Source organism: Rhamphochromis longiceps, linkage group LG13, assembly GCF_057381845.1.
Source record: "Rhamphochromis longiceps isolate RC_006_pf linkage group LG13, R_longiceps_female_GT1.1, whole genome shotgun sequence".
In the NCBI taxonomy this organism is placed as follows: domain Eukaryota; kingdom Metazoa; phylum Chordata; class Actinopteri; order Cichliformes; family Cichlidae; genus Rhamphochromis; species Rhamphochromis longiceps.
In genome coordinates, this window is record NC_140569.1 from 17,735,562 (window position 1) to 17,755,081 (window position 19,520).

Genomic DNA, 19,520 nt, shown 5'->3' on the forward strand with positions numbered 1-19,520 from the left:
TGCAGAGGTTGCTCATTGTGGTGCGTTTATACAGTAGCAAGGTCAACTCAATACCACAACAGGGGAGGGGAGGGGAGTGGGGTGCAGAGAAGAAACGGTGCCATACAAAGATGTTCATCTTTGTCGCGAACTGCTGATTCACATACCACTGAAAATAAAAGAGTCTGTTTTGTTGTGAAACACAAAAGCGCAGCCGAGTCTCCCAGAAGAAGAAGAAAACAAAACAAAGCGCATTTATATTCGACAATTCAGTGCACCATTTACCAAGCTATTGCAGAAAGCCGTGTGTCCTTAACCATATTTAGATGTCAGGGTGGTTTTTCGGCCGCCAAGTCTACGTGGACGTAATTTCTTCAACTGATGGCATTTTTTTACAGAGCTGCTACGCTACCGCAGTTGTTAAATGTTAAAGGTTTTATTAACCAAACTTCAGCTCTTGAGTCCTTTCCCTTCCCTCACCATCAATCTTGATTACATTAAAGACAATGGACTCGGATGCAAAAACAGTAAATAATTTATTCCCTAGTGTGAGCGAAGAATCAAAGGTCACTTTGATGGGCACAAAGCCCTTAGAGTCATATTGCACCTGTGTGCATGAGGCTAATGAGTTGCAGTAAATTAGTGTGGGTCAGGGACCGAGTAAAGCCCATAGAGAATTATCACAGGGAAGAATCATTAAAGCTCACGCTGTAGCTCATCCACGAAGGTTTGCCATAATTTAAAAAAAGCCATTTTGTGAACTATGATGTGAAGTAAACAAGAAGGAGGAATGAGATAAATCAGGATGGTCCGTGTCACTCGCTCAAATGTTTCCGAGGCGCAGTCCGATGACCCAACACCAATGTTCGCCGCTGTCTCCACAACACATAGTGCTGCTGCACCAGCGAGCTCATTACTATACATCCCAAAAATAACAACTGCAGTAAGCCCAACAGCACTCTTTGCTTTTAATTGGCATTGTGTTTCAAACCTAAGGTCTTTGTTGGACAGAGAGGTTGCACTAATGGGGCGAGAGATGTGTTGGAAAGACAGCTGGGAAAACACGTTTGCGATATAACAATGTCTAAACATTCAGTTCAGAGCTCTAAGTGTGAATATTTTAGGATTAATAAAGCTAAACTGATTCTGTCAATCAAGCTGTCATAAAGTCCCTTGGATGTGATGTCACATCATGCCATTTCCTGTTGTGTGTGTGTGTGTGTGTGTGTCCCCCCTCCAGGCTGGCTACTAGTCAAAGAGTTCACTGTAACACCATTAAAATGCTAGCAACTTTCCAACCAATCTCAGACCTCCTATGGTTTCAATTCAAAGTTAACCTGTTGCTATGGCAGCAGCCTCAAGGGTCAGCTTAATCTCTAAGGGGGACAATAGTTTCTTATAATGCACTTCTAAATGGTTACATAATGTCAGTAAAAAAAATTTCAAAACACATTTCTGTGTGAGGGCAGTTTTCAAGCAAACACCAGCCATTCATAAAACCAATATGTAGGAAAAACAGAGTGCATTTAAATTTTATGGCTTTAATCCCACAGCCTGTAACCAGACAGAGGGGATTCGTGAGTTTCACATGGCTGCTGGTAGGTAGAATAACAGTAGCAGTGCCTGCACTGAATCCAGGCATGCTTACAAAACTATGGGACAAATCTGATTACTGTATGGACATATGCTGTGTGCCATGGTACAAAACAATAAAATAAAAAATACTGCATCCATGACAAATAAAATTGTTCAGACGTCAGTGGCTGATGCTGATCTATTGAGTTCCTTTAATTAATTAATTTTCTTTCACTGGCAAAAATGCAGAAAAACTAGAAAAAACATCTCTTCTTTGAGGCCTGTATTCAAATTTTCAAAATCTAGCCTGTGATGAAAGAATTGAGGCATAGTGCCACACACAGAGTGTAAAAGTCCAAGTAGGGTGGTTTAATAACAGAAGACCTCAAATCCTCTGTGAAAGCTCAGTGCATTAAAACTGAACCTGATGAGTAAGAGGCACTGTGACGACTAGTGAATCATCACGTCCTACTTTGTAATGTATCTAACAATGCCTGATTGTGACCATATTTTACAAAACAATAATCATATTTTACTGAGACTTACTTTAAAACACTATTGCTGCTGTCACATATCAAAGGAGCAGGTCATTTTCTCATAATTTTCTGTACCAATTATTTGAACAGGAAGTCATTGTGGTGTTACGGGCAAGCAATCTTTAGCGTGTCTGTTTTGGAGGAACTTTATTTTCCATGTAATCACTTCTACTCTTAATATTCTTTCAGATTATGAAGGAAAACAAAACAAACTTCAAACAAAGTTCACTCTTAAATTTCAGAGGGAATTTAAAAAGAGTAAAATTCAGGATATTCTGTTTTTGCATGTGTCACAACACATCTTGATATTTCCGAGATGGCAAAACTGCCCCCCCGGTAGATAAGACTCCTGGCCACAGAGGATCCACCCAGAGACAAAGCCATCAAAATATTAGCTCCTATTACCCAATGAAGTCTATTGATTTGAAAAACAACTCAGCCCTTCTCACCATCTCTGGCCCTCTCTGCTCCTGAGCCAGGTAAATCACAGCCCTGCTCTCCGTTCTGCTCAGATGAGCTCTGCTGTTACTCCGTTTGCCAAGGGGCTCCTCTGTGTCCCTGCTGTCAGATCAGACTCGAGATATGGTCGAGAGCGCGTTCTTCAGTTCTGATGTGCAACCAGGCAGAAAAACTCAGCTGTGTATCAATCAATCCAAACATCACTGTAGTATAGCTATAGTCTATATTTAAAGAGGTGTCTTCCCAAAGGATTAGTGGGTTAGGGCAGATACCAACAGAGCATATCAGATAGATACAGAGTCTGAAAGATGTTGGACGTGGAAGAATTTCAGCCATATGTTGCATCCTAATGAAGAGACTGTTCTGCATTTTAATGAGTGATAAAATGCTCAAATGTGACTGTAGTAGCCACAGTAAGCTCCCAACTGCATGGTGTGTCTCATTAAGATGCTCCATACAGCTCTCAGAATTATTATTTTTTTGTCTCATAGAAATGTATTCAGTGTTCATTTGGCAGGTACAGTATGACGCTTGGAAATGCAATTTCTCCCTCTGGGGGATGTGCGACTGTCACTGAATTCTTTCACGAGAGGAAAGGGAAAAAAAGGGAAAGGCTACAAATATGGTTGCATGTTGTACTGGTGGCTCCACTAAAAGATACAAGTCAGGGGAGAGAAGGCGGGCACAATTTTACCATGGCGCAGATGCTATAGCTGTGTTGGCAGCGACAACTAGACTTGATGCTCTGCCAGAAATCAGAGACTCTCCAGTCTCCACTCAGATTAACAGAGCATCAGTTAGACCTGATGGACTCTTCTGATAAGGCCTCGTACACTTGCACAAATAGGCACTGCTGTTTTTCATAGCTTTGAATAAAATGTTAAACAAATTTAGCTGTCAAACTTAAACTGTTGGATAATTTAACAGCCACAGACAGCACACACACACACAAACACACAAGGATGTGCCGCACCGAGCTCCAAGACTGCTGATTACTTTTTCATAAAGTACTGGGAATAAATTACCATAATGTTTGTAGCCTATTGTCATTTCAGCTGTAGCTGCATCATTTGCACAACCGTGGCTTATATTTCACTCTCTTTTCTGACTACCAAATTGCTATTTATCCTAAAAGCAAGATTAATAATATAGATGTTTTTGATTAAAGTTCATTGTATCCCTAATGTCTGTTAGCTGTCCCGTTTTATTATATGCAAATGAGTCCCAGTTTGGAGGTGATTAATTGTGTAGAAGGAGGAACGAGCTCTTTTGACATCTGGGATAAGCAGGCATGTTGACTAGAAAAATGCACGAGTTAGTGCCTTCCTTGTTTAATGCATCTATAAACACAAAAAAACTTCACCCACATTTAGTAAAATGACCTTGACTCTCTTCTTGTGACGGGAAGGCGTGACTCATGCGATGCCAGAGCAGGTAGACCGAGAGAAGCAAAAATTACGACATAAATAGAAGCGTGCATACTCATAAAGACCTTCTGAAACTCCCCCTCAGCTTAACGATTAAATGCAGGACAGAGGATGTGTTAATTCACAGTATACATTTTTTTTCTCTCACCACCATTACCAGAATAGATGCAGTGCTCTCTGCCCTGAGTACAGGGAAATTCTGTTTCAAGTGAAACTGGGATGAAATGACTCATCCTGCAGCAAAATTCATATTTTTACATAAAAATCTTATTTTACACACCGATGATAATTATAGTAGTCTTCAGTTACCCCTCATTTCTCTAGATTTCTAGGGAAATGGGAAATGCGCTGGTGTATTTACAGGTAAATAACTTACATTGAAATACAATATATGACTCCAGAGAGCTAGAAAGTCAGTATTTTACATGACCTTCAAACATAGCCTGAACTGTCTTGTAATTTCTTCAAGTAGTCTTCTGAATTAATTCTCCAGGCTTCTTAAAGAACATTTAAATCTCTTTTTTGGAAGTTTGCTGCTTTTTGTTTATTTTCTGTTAAATTGATGCTGAGATTCTAGCTCTGGGGCCCGATCCAAGACTGACAGTGTCCCATTTTGTGTTTTTTTTCCATCCAGGTATGCTTTTATTGCATTAGTAGTGCATTTGGGATCATTGTCATGCTGAAAAATGAAACCATTGGCAATCAGATGATTCCCAGATAGTATTTCATGGTGGATCAAAATCAAATTTTTAGAATTCCACCAAACCACAGATCCCTGTTGTGCCCCTTTTCCTGAACTCCTCTGTACATATTGATGATGATTTCAACAAAAGTCTCAAATTTGGATTCACCACTCCACAAGATCCATTTTTAGCCAAGCTCTTGTATAATTCCACATACCTCAGCTTTTTTCTCCCAGTTTCCTGTGTTTGTTTGTTTTGTTCCTGTTTCTTAAGGACATGACTTTCAGTGTAAATGTGTTTTTGTGGCAGACTGCTAGAAACAACACTATTTAAAGTTGGTTCTTTCCAATTATGTGTAGATACAACACTGACTCATCCCTTGGGTTGGGGTGCCCTTTTCATGCCTGAATGATTTATTTAAAAAAAAACAACAACAAAACAACTTTTCCCTGAAAATGTTTTCTCTGCAAATGGGCTAAAAATGAATGAAAAAGCAGCCAATGTCCAAAGAAAACCTTTGAAAGCCGGGAAAGCTATTGCTCAAGACCACTTTACACAATTACAAGCAAGTGTGGCTCCTCGGAAGCAAAATATGAAGAAATTAGTTACTCAATACTTAGCACTATAATTTCCACAGAACCCCGTATTTTTTTCTATTGCGCATTTCTTGTATAGCTACTTGCGCCACCTGTTGTGTTATTAACTTTTGTGTCATTGAAAAGGCCATTCAGGGCGGAGCACGGCACCTTAGCTAAGGCTATTTCCTCATGGTTTACACTTATCCTTTATGAAAACTCCGGAATTAGGTGACGCTTCTTTGTGTCATAACTTCTGAAAAGCACATTTGTTTTTCCCCAGGACTACACAGAGAACCTCTTGGGATCTAGCATTGCTTTCAAAGACTCAGACTAAAGTTTAATAAGCTGCGGCAGCTCGTTAGGCGTCAGGCACTTTGAGGACTTGGAGGATGGTTCCTCCCACTCCTTCAGAGCAATTGTTCACAGCAACTTCCTGAGGTGTTGGTGTCACAATGAGTCTGCCGGGCAACCAGCAGAAATTTGTGGGAATTTTTTTTTTATGTCATGCTAATAGTTGTACAAGGATCAAAGCATAAGGAACAAGTTTAAAAAAAGAGAAGACACTGCATACCATAATAATTAGTATGACGGGCTGACAGGTGACAGGATTTCTTCTTTTTTTTGGTTTGTTTGTTTTATTATTTACACAGACAGACAGGCTAGCTATTTCTAGCACTAACCACTGAGAGCTGTTTCAATCTCTTTACCCAAGTCTTGACATGAAAGCAAGCAGGCCTCTGTCACTGTGGCATTTGGACCCCAACTGGAAAGCAGCATCTTAAAGTGTTTATTCTGTTGTGTTTAAAAATATACTTCTCTGTCTGTAAGCAGCGCAACAAAAAAAAAAAGCAACTAAATTCAGAACGAAAATATGAAGAAATCTCTGGTCCCATCTTTTGATAAACATTGTGCAACGACCACAATATTCAGATAGAAGGGCGTACATTTTTATGCAGCTCTGACATTGCCAGGAGCAGATTATCAGTTTCAGCCTGCAGTTAATAAATGTTTACTCCCACAGCTACCTTGACCAGAGGCCAAACTGAAATTTCGGTGATCGTCTATTGTTCTAAAACCTCAGGCTAACCCTCAAAGCTGAAGTGTTTATGCCTTTTAATCCAACAAGAGGTGATTTATGTTTTGTAAAAGGTTTCGCTTGGAAGTGATCTGAAAGGGTTCAGTTTTCAGATAAATAACAGGGACACTGACAGAGGGCTTTGCAGCAGTATCGCTGTTTTTAATGCAGCAATTTTCTTCTGTATGGAGACTTCATAAACTGCTGTGACGAGGCACCAAAAAACTAAATGCCAGTAAGTAAAGAGGAAACACGGCTGACTCAAAGGGAACTTGATAAGAGTTTTTGACAAGAAGCTGTTCAATTTTTTGGTGGGTGTGTGATGTGATAAGGGGGAAGAAAAGTTACCAGCCAGTTTATCGTACAATTGGAATGAATAAGGATTTAGCTGGAAAAGCAGACTTAAATATCTGTGGGGTAAACGCAGGGAGAAAAGCACAATCATCAAAAATCTACTGTATGGAGATGGGAACTGAAATTGCCAAGATAGGCAAACAGCCACACTCCACAAAACACCAGACTCGAGTATGCAGCTTCTGTAATCTCTCTGCAACAGTAAATACTATGAAGGGAAAGGAGAACATAGAATACAGGAAGCAAGAGCCATCTCTGCTGTGTGCAGGCAGATTTGAATATTACACTCACACAGGATAGATTTTAAAAACGCAGTTTCTTGTCAGCACATGTCCAATTTACAGTCGTATCGAACCCCGCCTGCGGGTGCAGTCAGAGCGCTGCGATCAAGTTCAGTGACTTATTAGCACAACTGCACACAGGCACAGCTACAGATGCAAAGTCAAAACCACAAGTACAGATTCCCATTTGCATTTTGGGAACATAGCCAAAGGTGATACCCAGATATTGAGTTATAGTTAGCGGACAGGTGCAGCTTCTAGATGTCAATGAACAGATAGAAGGCTTTAAAAAAATATCTGATTTTCTATCTTGGTAACGATAAATAAACGCTTATCTAAAATAATTTTTTTTTTTCCAAACAAGTATGTGTTGTTAATTACTGATCTATTCACTGCAGAGTCCCTTCTTTCCTCATTTGGATGTGCTCTTTGGGGCCACTAGTGATGAGGCTGTTCAATAAAGTTTAGTGAAAGCCTGTTAATTTTAATGAGATGCGGACAAAAAAATGTGGAGACACTGCAGTGTGTAAAGCATCACGCTCTTCAGCTGATGTTGTGGATTTCTGTGTGCTGAAGTGCCATTGTGGGTTACATAAATCCCTCCGCTGTGTTAGGGATATATGCATTTCAAACAGAGCAGGCACAAGCAAATCAAGAGCCTATTAGATCAATCAAATAGCCTGTAGAACAAAAAAAAAAAAGGGGTAAACAAAGCAATCACATGTAATCAGATGTCCTATTTTGTAAAAGCATACCCAAACATGTTGAATATGCTGTCATTGTAAGCAGAAAATGTTCATGTCGCAGGCTGGAAGCGCCAAATGTTGAGAATGGTGCTTCAAAATAAAACTTGGATATGCAACAGCTTAGATCATTAATAGGAAGCGAGAAGAAGGGCTAACTATAAACACACATTATGCTATTACTTTATTTTTAAGCAAAAAGATTTGATTAAAAATGATGCTTGTGTATCTGAGGTAGTATCCGCTTCCTCAACTGCACTCACCACTACATTTTAAATGGCTGAGTTGTCTGCAGTGTTCTCTATTATAGATAAAAGCCAGCAGCCACTATGTGCTATTTCTATAAAATACTCAAATCTGGTTCCATACACCAGAACTCGGATCTTCTATAACAGTACTAAAAAAAAAAACAGTCCATAGGACATTTAATCATAAGCTGGATGGTCAAATGGAGGACAAATATATAGTGTTACTGAGCCTCAGTTTGAATACTTCGGTTAGTGTAACTGGAGCATTTAACCATTATTGCTGTTGTGATGGCATGCCACACATGGTAAGCTCCACACCACCAGTTGATTCACTTTAGTTAATTTACAGTCACTACTTTAATATATTCTGGTTATTGTTCAATATTGTTTCTTTATTAAATGTATTTATTTTTCCATCACACCTTCCAACGTTTATATGGCGTGCACACATATTAACACTAGTGATGTGACGTTCTGTATCGAGGCTTCGGAGCGTGTGTCGAGTAATGGAGGGGGCGTTTCCGCGATGCGCGTATCGAGGCTTGCTTCATTTATGGGAGGAGCTGAAAATGATGACGTCCGAAGCCTCGCTGCCCGGCTGTACCACGTGACTGGTTCATGAAGTGGTTCGAACTTTGCCGCGAGATATGACAGCGATATAAACCCCTCAGATTTCATTCAAAAATGTGGGTGTTTGATGGAGAGTTGCGGTTAGTGAGAGTTAGAGACAGTTTGGAGGTTTATGAGAGTGAGGAGAGAAAGTCAGGAGAGAATGGAGCCAGCTAAGAAGAGGAGGATGTCCTCCCCTGTGTGGGAACATTTTGATTTTATTCCTCCCAACAAGGTATGGAAATTTCTACAGAAGATGTATTTTCACAATACTGATGGTGCAATACAATTTATGTTAAGCTGTCTGTGCTTTTGTACAAGGTGAAGTGTTTGCTATGTGCCAGGGAGCTGGGATATAACAACAACACCTCATCCATGCTTAGGCACTACAGAGCTTTGCATGAGAATAAGGGGAACACCGATTGTGGAGCAAGACCAGGTGAGCCATCAAATGCCATGATAATATAGCATGCAGTAATGTTACTAAATGATATAACAATATTATACAACTGTTATAAGTTACGTGTGTGATATTTATATTTGTGCTTTGTCTTTATTGTCTTTCCTCAGGAGAACAATCTCAAATAGATGAAGACCTGGTTAGCATGGTGATTGAGGACTCCCAGCCATTTAGCATTGTGGAGGACAAAGGATTCAAAAGATTTGTTAAATCATTAAATCCTAGCTATGTTCTCCCCACTAAAATGTCATAAAAGCAGTGAAAATTTAGTTTTTACAGAATAAAATGTGAACAGGCAGGACTGAGGCTCAAAGCCTCAGTGTGTAGCTGTCCATACCTCAACGTTACAAAAGCACAACCACTGTCCACACCCCAACCACACCTCACCTCACAGTAAATGATCATTTCCATTTTAAGCATTTCCAAATAATCATTTTCCATACTGCCACTATAAATATACACACTATACTGCCATCAATACAATATAGATGTTTTACACACTCCTTTTGTTGTTGATATTTACAGGCTGTGTGCAAAATGCCACACTCTTCAAATTCATGCCAACTAATATTTTTACGTCCAGTAGGTGTCCTCCTAGAGCAAATGAAGCTTCAAGAAGCTTTGCGCTGGGGTGAACCAATTGGATGAAAAGCTTCAGTGCTTCATGAAGCTTCATCTGCCCATCACTAATTAACACTGCAAGTTCAAAGTTTTGTTTTGTTATATTACATCTTTCTTTGTTTGAGTTACCTGGGGTTTGGCTTCTCCTCCTGTCTGGCAAAAGGTGTAGCAAAGGGCTGGGAGAGCTGAAGTACCACTGACAGCCTAATTGGATGGAACCACATGCTTCATTGCCTGGGGGGTGTTTCATGTTTGTTTAATTGTTTTGTATTAGTTGGTTATATGGCAGCCATTTAGTTTTTCCCCTTGTGTGTCATTTGGTTTCAACAGGTCAGTTTATCATATGTTTGTTTGAGATTTTGTTAATTGTTATCTTGAGTTTAGTCTATTTAGTTGACCTCTTTTATTGGCCTGCCTGTTTAAGTTTTGGCTTTGTTAAATCTATTTTCATATTTTTGGGTCAATAAAACCCCTTTTTTGAATTAAACACCTGTGTCCTTTATGCTTTACTGCTTGGTCCCTGACAGCTGTGCTAGCTGTTGTATTCTGTGGCTATTTACAGCTTTTCGTCTGACCTCAAATCTAACTTCTGAAAGCTTCACACCCACAACACAACCCCAGCCCTCACCCTAACCCTACTCCTATTGGATAATTGGTCATGTGGCCAAGACATGACTAGACTTATTCTGAAGCAGCCATTTTGACAGGAAATAGTAGCCAAACACAGTTGCTGTTAATCATATTGACGCAGCTTCTGTTCTATTTAGAGACAGAGCCAAAATTTTCAGTAACACGTGTTTCGAAACTGGTCCGCTAAGGGTGAGAAGTGTACTTTCCAAACTCAACTTTTTGACCGTCAGAAACATCTAAACCAACCAGTTCCTGAAAGTCTATTTAAAACAGCAATCTGAAGGCTGTATGTTCCCTGCGATGGGCCAAACCGGAAAAGAAAAATTGTGACTCATTGCTTTTATTCATGCTAACAAGGTTTTACTTGCGTGTTTGCCTGTCAAAGACCACATGGTCTGTTTGAACAGTGAAACAGACACATGTGAAGTGCACTGCAGCCACCACGAGGTCACTTTCACAAAAAACTGACAAAAACTTTTTGATTGCTTTGCAACAACTTAGAGACCTTCTCACTTATTTTCAATGTTTTTCCTCCATTTCATTTCTCATTCAGGCACCTTAATCACTCGTCAGTTGAAAAGGAGTAGTTAGCTCATGTGCAACAGGAGAAAACACGGATTATTCTTCAGTACATTTCATTTATCAGTAAGGAATACCATGACATCCACAATGGGTATGAATACAAACTAAGATAACTCCCCCCAAAAATGCAATATCATGCAAGATTTTATCCATGCTGTGCAAACAAGTACTGCAACATGGTTTAAAATACTAAAATATAATTTCATTTTATCATCACTGGCCTTACTACAGGATAAACATCTAGTGCAATTCCTCAAATATAATGACAGTATTCCATATTGTTCTTTTAAATTAAGAGTGGAAAATTACTAACATAGGTGGGAATTTTAGAATATCATTCATATCAAGCGTATTAAGCTCCAAAATCCTCATACATGATGTTTTCAAGCCTGCCTATAACTCGAGGGAAGCTGACACTTGTTCTTACTTAGTTCAACAGTTGATGATTTTACTCCGTTTTACAGTAATCAATATCACTAAGATGAATTTCACAAAAAAAAACAAAATTACACAACACTGGATACTCAGCTGTGACGGCCAAACAGGATGCAGTCTGCATTTCTCTGGGAAACTGTAGCTGTTTGTGTGTGCGTTCAAGGTTATGCAAATCCACTACTGACATTGTGCACACAATATGAAACACACTGACCTGGACTCGTAGATTTATTTGTATTATAGCCACTAATGTTCAAAACACAATTCAGGGAAAGGTGGTCTCATCAGTGAAGAATGAGGAAATGAAAAACTAACTCACCACCCAAGTAGAAACTGAAAGCATGTTCCTTTTAACCACTTTTCTGGCCATACCGGTAAACAAAGCCTTTTTACTGGTAAGCGTGTGCTTCGGCACACAGACAACTCTGTCCCTCGGGCTAGTGTTTGTCCTCCTGCTGCCTCGCAGAATAACCCGACTGTGTGGAGGAGTTATGGACCAGCAGGCAGTTTCAGCCCACCACAACGCTCCGTGAAACAGCAGACGTGTAATATGCGAGTGCATGTGGGGTTCACCACTGTGTGTAGTAAGTGCGTGGACACAGGAAATCACACACTGAGAGGCAGCTTTAGAGGCTGCTGGTCTGGCTGCAGGTCGACTCAGTGGCTAGCAGCAGCAAAAAGAAGCTAAATGACTTCATAACTGCATGGTGGACAGTTGGAGAACAAGCCTCCAGCAGTTATACAGCATTTAACCAGCAAAAAAAAAAAGTCGCTCTGCTATATAACACACGCACTGAATCTGAATTAGAAAAACCTAATACTGCAACTGCTATAGAAGAATCTGTCTTAATCTTAAGACTTGCTTTAAAACGGAAATGTTGGATTTTTTTTTTTTTTTTTTTTTTTTAGTAAAAGGAAACAAAAGGTGGTTTCCAAAAGATTTTCTGAGGTTTGTCTGTTACTCATTTTATATCCTAAGAGCAAAAAGATAAAACATTTAAGTCAACATTTTAACCATGCTCCCTATGATATTTTTGTTTTAGGTTTTCAAGATGCTAGTGAGACCAGCTATGATGTATGGTTTTGAGAAAAAAGACAGAAGGCTGAGCTGGAGTTGCAGAGTTGAGCATGCTCAGATTTTCATTGGGAGGGACCAGAAAGGTCAGAGGGACAACTCATGTTGAGATGTTTGGAGACGCCGTTAGAGAGACCAGACTGAGATGGTTTGGACATAAGTAGTGGATTTATTGGAGAAAGAATGCTGAAGATGGAGCTGCCAAGCAGGAGGAAAAGAGGAAGACAACAGAAGGTTCAAATGTGGTAAAAGGAGGACAAGCAGAGGGTTAGTGTAAAAGAGAGGGATGCTAAGGATAGACTGTGGTGCTGTTACAGCCCCTGTAGCGGTAGCAGCTAGTAATAGCAGCTAATAGTAGAAGCTGCTAGAAGAAGATTTTACAGAAGAAATGAGCAACATGCAAGGAGTTTGAGTACCAACTTTTACCAAGAAAAACAAAGAAATTTTAAAGCTTTATAAATAATCAGACTCCTCAGGCTGTATCATCATTGGGCCACCTAGATATTACACCTAGAGGAGCTGCTAAACCATGAAACCCTGCCATGAAGCTCCCAGCATGTAGATTTTGTGCTGATGTTAATGTGAGAGGAGGTTTGAAGCTGTGCTGTTGTTGAATGAGCAGAGTGCTGAGACACTTTGCACCCCAGCCCTCAGCAACCTCCCTCTCCAACTTCATGTGGTCTGATACTTAATGTGGGTGATTTGTTGTGGTTCCTGAATGCTTTCATTTTGCAATAATATAACTTACCTAGGAGAGAAGAAATTTAATGAGCTGATTTGTTGCAGCAGTATTATGCTATTACAGTACAGTGAACTCTGCTTTTTGGAACGGCCCAGGCAAACCGAATGGCTACAGGTACTAGAGTTTATACACCTGCACTAACAGCTGAATTCAAAGATTCAGAGGTATGGCCCAATACATTTGTCCATATAGTGTAGCTGCCCAAAAGCAGACAATTATGGATCTGCATCTTCAAATGTTCCAACAAAAGATGCCTGAAGCATTTTAAATACAAAGTCCTGTGAAAAAAAAGGGAAAAGAAGAAGAAAGACGTTTAAAGGGAAAGGGCTGAGAATGTGTTAAGCACTAGTTGGATCAATCATGTTTTGGGTTTGTTATGTAGCAAGTGGCACGGGGAAACATTTTATTGGTGAGTGGAAAGATTTACTCAATTAAATAAAAGCAAGCTGCACACTATAACAGAAAATGGGCCAACTCAAGAGGCTCGTGTTGAAGGTTTGCCATCGCCCTCACAGCCCTGAACCTAATCATCATCATCATAGAAAAACCTTTGAATACACTTCAAAAGAGCAGTCCGTGCACGAAGGCCAAAAATGTCACAAAACTACAAGCAATTTGCAGGAAGAATGGATGAAAGTCCTTAAAATAGACAAACAACAACAACAAGAAAAACTTCGAATGAAAAAACTTGTTACTTTATACTGAACAAACCTTTGCTTTGAAGCCTTTTTTCTTTTATCCCGTAAAGGTCATCGTTTGGCAAATTCAAATTCGCAAAAACAATTCAATGTCATTCTATGTGATAAAAACTAAAAGACAACACCTTTTCACATTTTTCAAAACAGACTTCACAACTATTTGTGTGGAGACAGGAACATCTGGAAACATTGAAAAGTAAAAAACTGTTTCTGCTGGGTTAGATACCTTTCTTTTTTTTTTTTAAAGGAAAGAAAATCATACATTTTTGTGGCAGTGAGACATCGTCCACACATAGAGAACGGCTTATTTATCAGAAAACCTTTTAAAACATGTCCTCATGCAGTCAAAGCTCATCTTCCTAGTTTTCCATTTCAGTAAAAAAAAAAAAAAAAAAAAAAAAGAACAAATGAAAATGTCAGGACAGTTTGACAAAACAACCTGCACCATCCACCCATCATCCTTCTGTAATTGGGGTAATCAGGGCTGCAAAATAACCCAACCTTGGCTTCTTAGTTTGACCCATGTGACACTATCAACAAAACCATAACAGCTCCTCTGGGGTGGTTAACAAAGCTACGAAAAGCACATTCCTGGGAATATCAGCAGCTGAGCTCTGACAAAACAACATCTTAAGAACACATTATGCTTGTCAAGAAAAAAGAAGCTTATTGCTGCAAGAAACGGTTAAACGATGTCACAGATCATGCCCGTATCAACATCTGCATTCGTTCAGCTGAATTCTATTTGTTTAATAAACTCTTCTGTTGCTTGAACACCTAATTTGAACATAATACATCTCACAATATCTAGCAAAGCTCATTTATACAAGCTATAGCAGGCTGAATTCATTATTTAAATCACTATTAATAACTGCAACACAGTCAGGATTGAATTATCGTGATCAAATAAATGTGGGGTGCTCTTAAGCAGGGAGGGGATTTGGGCTGGAATTATTTCTGCTGCTGTAACCGGAGAACGTCTCTAACATGGATGTATTGTAATGAGATGTAAGTCTGAATATGCTTAATGAAAAATGCAATGCAAACACCACCAGCAACGGCAAACAGTTGAAAAGTCATTAGTGAGAAAACCTCATTGATATTCATGATGAAATGACGGCTCTGGCTCATTCCACCTCGATATTAAAAGCAGCTGAGGATATATCCGTGCTGTTTACAGTCAGGTTAATTGTACAGGAAAACCCAAAATTCCGCACATCATTTCCCAGACATTACATCACAGTCGGAGTTCTTAAATACAGGGAGTGCAGAATTATTAGGCAAATGAGTATTTTGTCCACATCCTCTTCATGCATGTTGTCTTACTCCGAGCTGTATAGGCTCGAAAGCCTACTACCAATTAAGCATATTAGGTGATGTGCATCCCTGTAATGAGAAGGGGTGTGGTCTAATGACATCAACACCCTATATCAGGTGTGCATAATTATTAGGCAACGTCCTTTCCTTTGGCAAAATGGGTCAAAAGAAGGACTTGACAGGCTCAGAAAAGTCAAAAATAGTGAGATATCTTGCAGAGGGATGCAGCAGTCTCAAAATTGCAAAGCTTCTGAAGCGTGATCATCGAACAATCAAGCGTTTCATTCAAAATAGTCAACAGGGTCGCAAGAAGCGTGTGGAAAAACCAAGGCGCAAAATAACTGCCCATGAACTGAGAAAAGTCAAGCGTGCAGCTGCCAAGATGCCACTTGCCACCAGTTTGGCCATATTTCAGAGCTGCAACATGACTGGAGTGCCCAAAAGCACAAGGTGTGCAATACTCAGAGACATGGCCAAGGTAAGAAAGGCTGAAAGACGACCACCACTGAACAAGACACACAAGCTGAAACGTCAAGACTGGGCCAAGAAATATCTCAAGACTGGTTTTTCTAAGGTTTTATGGACTGATGAAATGAGAGTGAGTCTTGATGGGCCAGATGGATGGGCCCGTGGCTGGATTGGTAAAGGGCAGAGAGCTCCAGTCCGACTCAGACGCCAGCAAGGTGGAGGTGGAGTACTGGTTTGGGCTGGTATCATCAAAGATGAGCTTGTGGGGCCTTTTCGGGTTGAGGATGGAGTCAAGCTCAACTCCCAGTCCTACTGCCAGTTTCTGGAAGACACCTTCAAGCAGTGGTACAGGAAGAAGTCTGCATCCTTCAAGAAAAACATGATTTTCATGCAGGACAATGCTCCATCACACGCGTCCAAGTACTCCACAGCGTGGCTGGCAAGAAAGGGTATAAAAGAAGAAAAACTAATGACATGGCCTCCTTGTTCACCTGATCTGAACCCCATTGAGAACCTGTGGTCCATCATCAAATGTGAGATTTACAAGGAGGGAAAACAGTACACCTCTCTGAACAGTGTCTGGGAGGCTGTGGTTGCTGCTGCACGCAATGTTGATGGTGAACAGATCAAAACACTGACAGAATCCATGGATGGCAGGCTTTTGAGTGTCCTTGCAAAGAAAGGTGGCTATATTGGTCGCTGATTTGTTTTTGTTTTGTTTTTGAATGTCAGAAACGTATATTTGTGAATGTGGAGATGTTATACTGGTGTCACTGGTAAAAATAAATAATTGAAATGGGTATATATTTGTTTTTTGTTAAGTTGCCCAATAATTATGCACAGTAATAGTCACCTGCACACACAGATATCCCCCTAAAATAGCTAAAACTAAAAACAAACTAAAAACTACTTCCAAAAACATTTAGCTTTGATATTAATGAGTTTTTTGGGTTCATTGAGAACATGGTTGTTGTTCAATAATAAAATTATTCCTCAAAAATACAACTTGCCTAATAATTCTGCACTCCCTGTACAGTGACATCAAAACGGTTTTGTGTGTCCAGCCACAGTGGCTGCTGCTGCTGCTGCTCGCGCCAATTACCTTGTTTCCCCCAAAGTAAGTCCAGAAACAAACAAATATAGAAACTGTGATGAGATGCCTACAGGTCATACCGCTACTGCATAATGCCAGTAAGTCTGACAGAAAGAGCAACATTTTTCTTAAAAGGTCACACATAATTTAGCATATCATGTTTTTCCTTTTTTTTTTTCTTAAATGCCAGTTCTTTCTGTATATTTTATGGTTTGAAAACATAACTGCCAGCTAGAAAGTTTTGTTAAGTAACATGAACATTTGGGATAAACCAGTTCATGTAAAATTACAGACAGCCATATGCAATATTTCCCAGTGTTGGCCTATCACAGGTAGACTATATCGTACACTGTGGATGGGCAAACTGTGGTTTGGCTTAAGCGGTGTCATCATGTTGTTGTGTGCTAGATTTTAAAATGCACTGCCGGAAAGTTAAAGGAGAACCTTATTTTGTACCACATTTATAGAGTTGCAATTTTGGGTGCTTGTGTTTTCAATAATTTGATTAGCGCATATGTGAAAGTAATCCCTGTGACCCAAAAGCTCTAACCACTCAGTTTCAGCCGATTCTTTTCCAGTCTTAGCTCTGTAGGAGAGTGACCATCCTTAATATGGTCACCTCAGGCACACGGCTTTAACTGCGAGTGCACCTGCTGTTTGCAAAGGAGAGCCAATAAAAAGGAATTTGGCCTAAAGGAAGAGGACCTATAAGGGCTCATTTCAGACAGGTGAATAAACTAAGGGGCTACACCAAAGCCCAACATAAAATAAATGTGGATTATTCTGAACTGTAAAATCATGCAAAGCTACTTTAATACAGTCCAAGAATTAAACTATGACGTTAGAAAAGAGAATTCCAGGCCCACTTTATCCAGCCTATTTAGACACCAAGAGACGATTAGAACTTTTGGTGTTACTAAAATAGTTTTTATTTGAATTTATTTATTTATTATTCATGTCAAGGACAAACAACTCAAACTTATTTTGACCCCTGCACCCCTAATGTGGACATCAAATCTGTCAGGCTATCATCACCACATGAGTGGGCTAGAAGACAAACACTTCTGAAATCAGCATGTGCATGACCAAAGCTGAAGTTTTGACAAAAATTAATCTGGAAAGCACGGTTGCTATGATGAATCACCCATCAAACAAGTTTCTGCAAGTGGACTTTTTACTACAGCAAAACTAATTGAAATGGATGGCTGAGTGGCTTTCAGGAATCTAATTAAATACAATATGGAGGAAAGATTTACTGCTCACTAAATTAAAAGGGTTTCACAATACAATGTTAGCACTTAAAGACAGCTGGTACTAACTAATGAAACTGTGGTAAACAAACCAATTGACAAATCAAATGTTATTTTACTTTAAATGATTCTGTTAAAGTAAAGAGCTGCGACACATCTAAGTGGGCTGTATTAAATTATGCCATTAAACTCATTTTACCATGTAAAAATGTTGGGCTGCATGTGGCCCACGATGTAAAATGAGTTTAACATCACCTGATGTCATTATAAAAGCTGCTTATAGGTCAGACCCTTTATTGCTCGTCTCATCATTTCCTGTTTTTTGTGTGGACAAACACTGGCGTTTGCTTTTTTTTAACCTTTGAATCTGAACACAGTGTAGACAGAGAGTAGGGAAAAGGGTTTGCTTGTGACCCAGATGTGAAAAAATGCTCCAACGACAAGTTTGATGTGACAGTTTTGCAATTTTTAACTGAAACGAAAAAACACTGACAGAGCAGGTTGAAGAGATTTAATGAGTCAAGGCTACAAGCAGTTAGCAAATCAAGACAGCCTCGCTTTGCGGCGTCATTTTAAAAGCAAAGTCAATTAAATATGACAGCTGACATAACTGCATCATAAATTATTTTGTTATAGCCCAACCAAAGCTTTATTTTATTATCTCAGGTGTAACAGCGTTCATGTAATTTTTTTTTTAAATTTAGGAACACTTCTAATTAAATTCCTGTCATGGTACAGTGTGACAGGATATTATACCATAGAAACCGTGAAGGGTGGCAAGTTTTATCATTGTGAATAACTAAAATGTATGGATAAAAACAACGGCAGGAGTACTGCTCCCACCATCATTTGTCTGGGAGCCTGCTGTCCTTGCTGGGTTTCAGAAGCACTTTAAGAATTGAAAAATTCTTTAACATAGTCTAACGAGGCTGTTTTCTGGTTTATGGGCAGGAGATGCAAATTAGAGGCACAAATTAGAGAAATAAAAACAGCCTTAGGCCTAAACTTCCTTGTGTGTGTGTGTGTGTTTACACTAAATGAAGTTGGCTCCAAAGTGGCCGTCACCACGTCAAAGAAGCCATCATAACAGCTGTGTTGTGTTATAGCAGACATAAAAAAACAACTTACAATCTTATCTACAGCAACATGTTCTGCAAGCTTTTGTGTTTAAAAATCTGCTGTCATCAAACAAACATTGTGATGGTGACTTTATCATTACAGCTCAGGACATATAGGTTATTGAGCTGATATAGCTCTTTTATTTGGTGGGGGACTCGTGATTATTTGGTTATCTCTGAGAGCACGGTTATCATTTCAGCATAAATTAATAAGATGTTAAATGTGTGTCTGTTAGGCTGACAGGATAGCAGGTATCATGTTTACACTGTGGCAGATTAGTCAATCTACAATGGGGGGAGAAAACAATCAGTCTCCTTCCCCTTTCCTTATTCTTGGTTGGCTGCCACCAGCAGACAGACACCTTGGGAGTCTGTGAAAGCCCTAATGACATCATCAACCATAGCCCACTAACTGCAGCAGTGCCATCCCACGGTCCGTTCAGCTGAGCCAGCACCTCTCCTCGGCTGATGTATAGCAGCTGTC

At 39.7% G+C, this 19,520-nt stretch overlaps 2 protein-coding genes across 3 annotated transcripts in view; one reads left to right on the top strand and one right to left on the bottom strand.

The window, feature by feature from the left end:
- The window catches only part of marchf8 (membrane-associated ring finger (C3HC4) 8), a 94,906-nt gene that overhangs the window by 70,921 nt on the left and 4,465 nt on the right, over positions 1-19,520 (bottom strand). The window lies entirely within an intron of this gene.
- Positions 8,683-9,387, top strand: LOC146655631 (uncharacterized). Its single transcript, XM_085428170.1, has 3 exons — positions 8,683-8,782; positions 8,869-8,986; positions 9,118-9,387. Exons 1-3 carry the CDS (start codon positions 8,711-8,713, stop codon positions 9,258-9,260), a joined length of 333 nt encoding a protein of 110 aa, XP_085284296.1. The 5' UTR covers positions 8,683-8,710; the 3' UTR covers positions 9,261-9,387.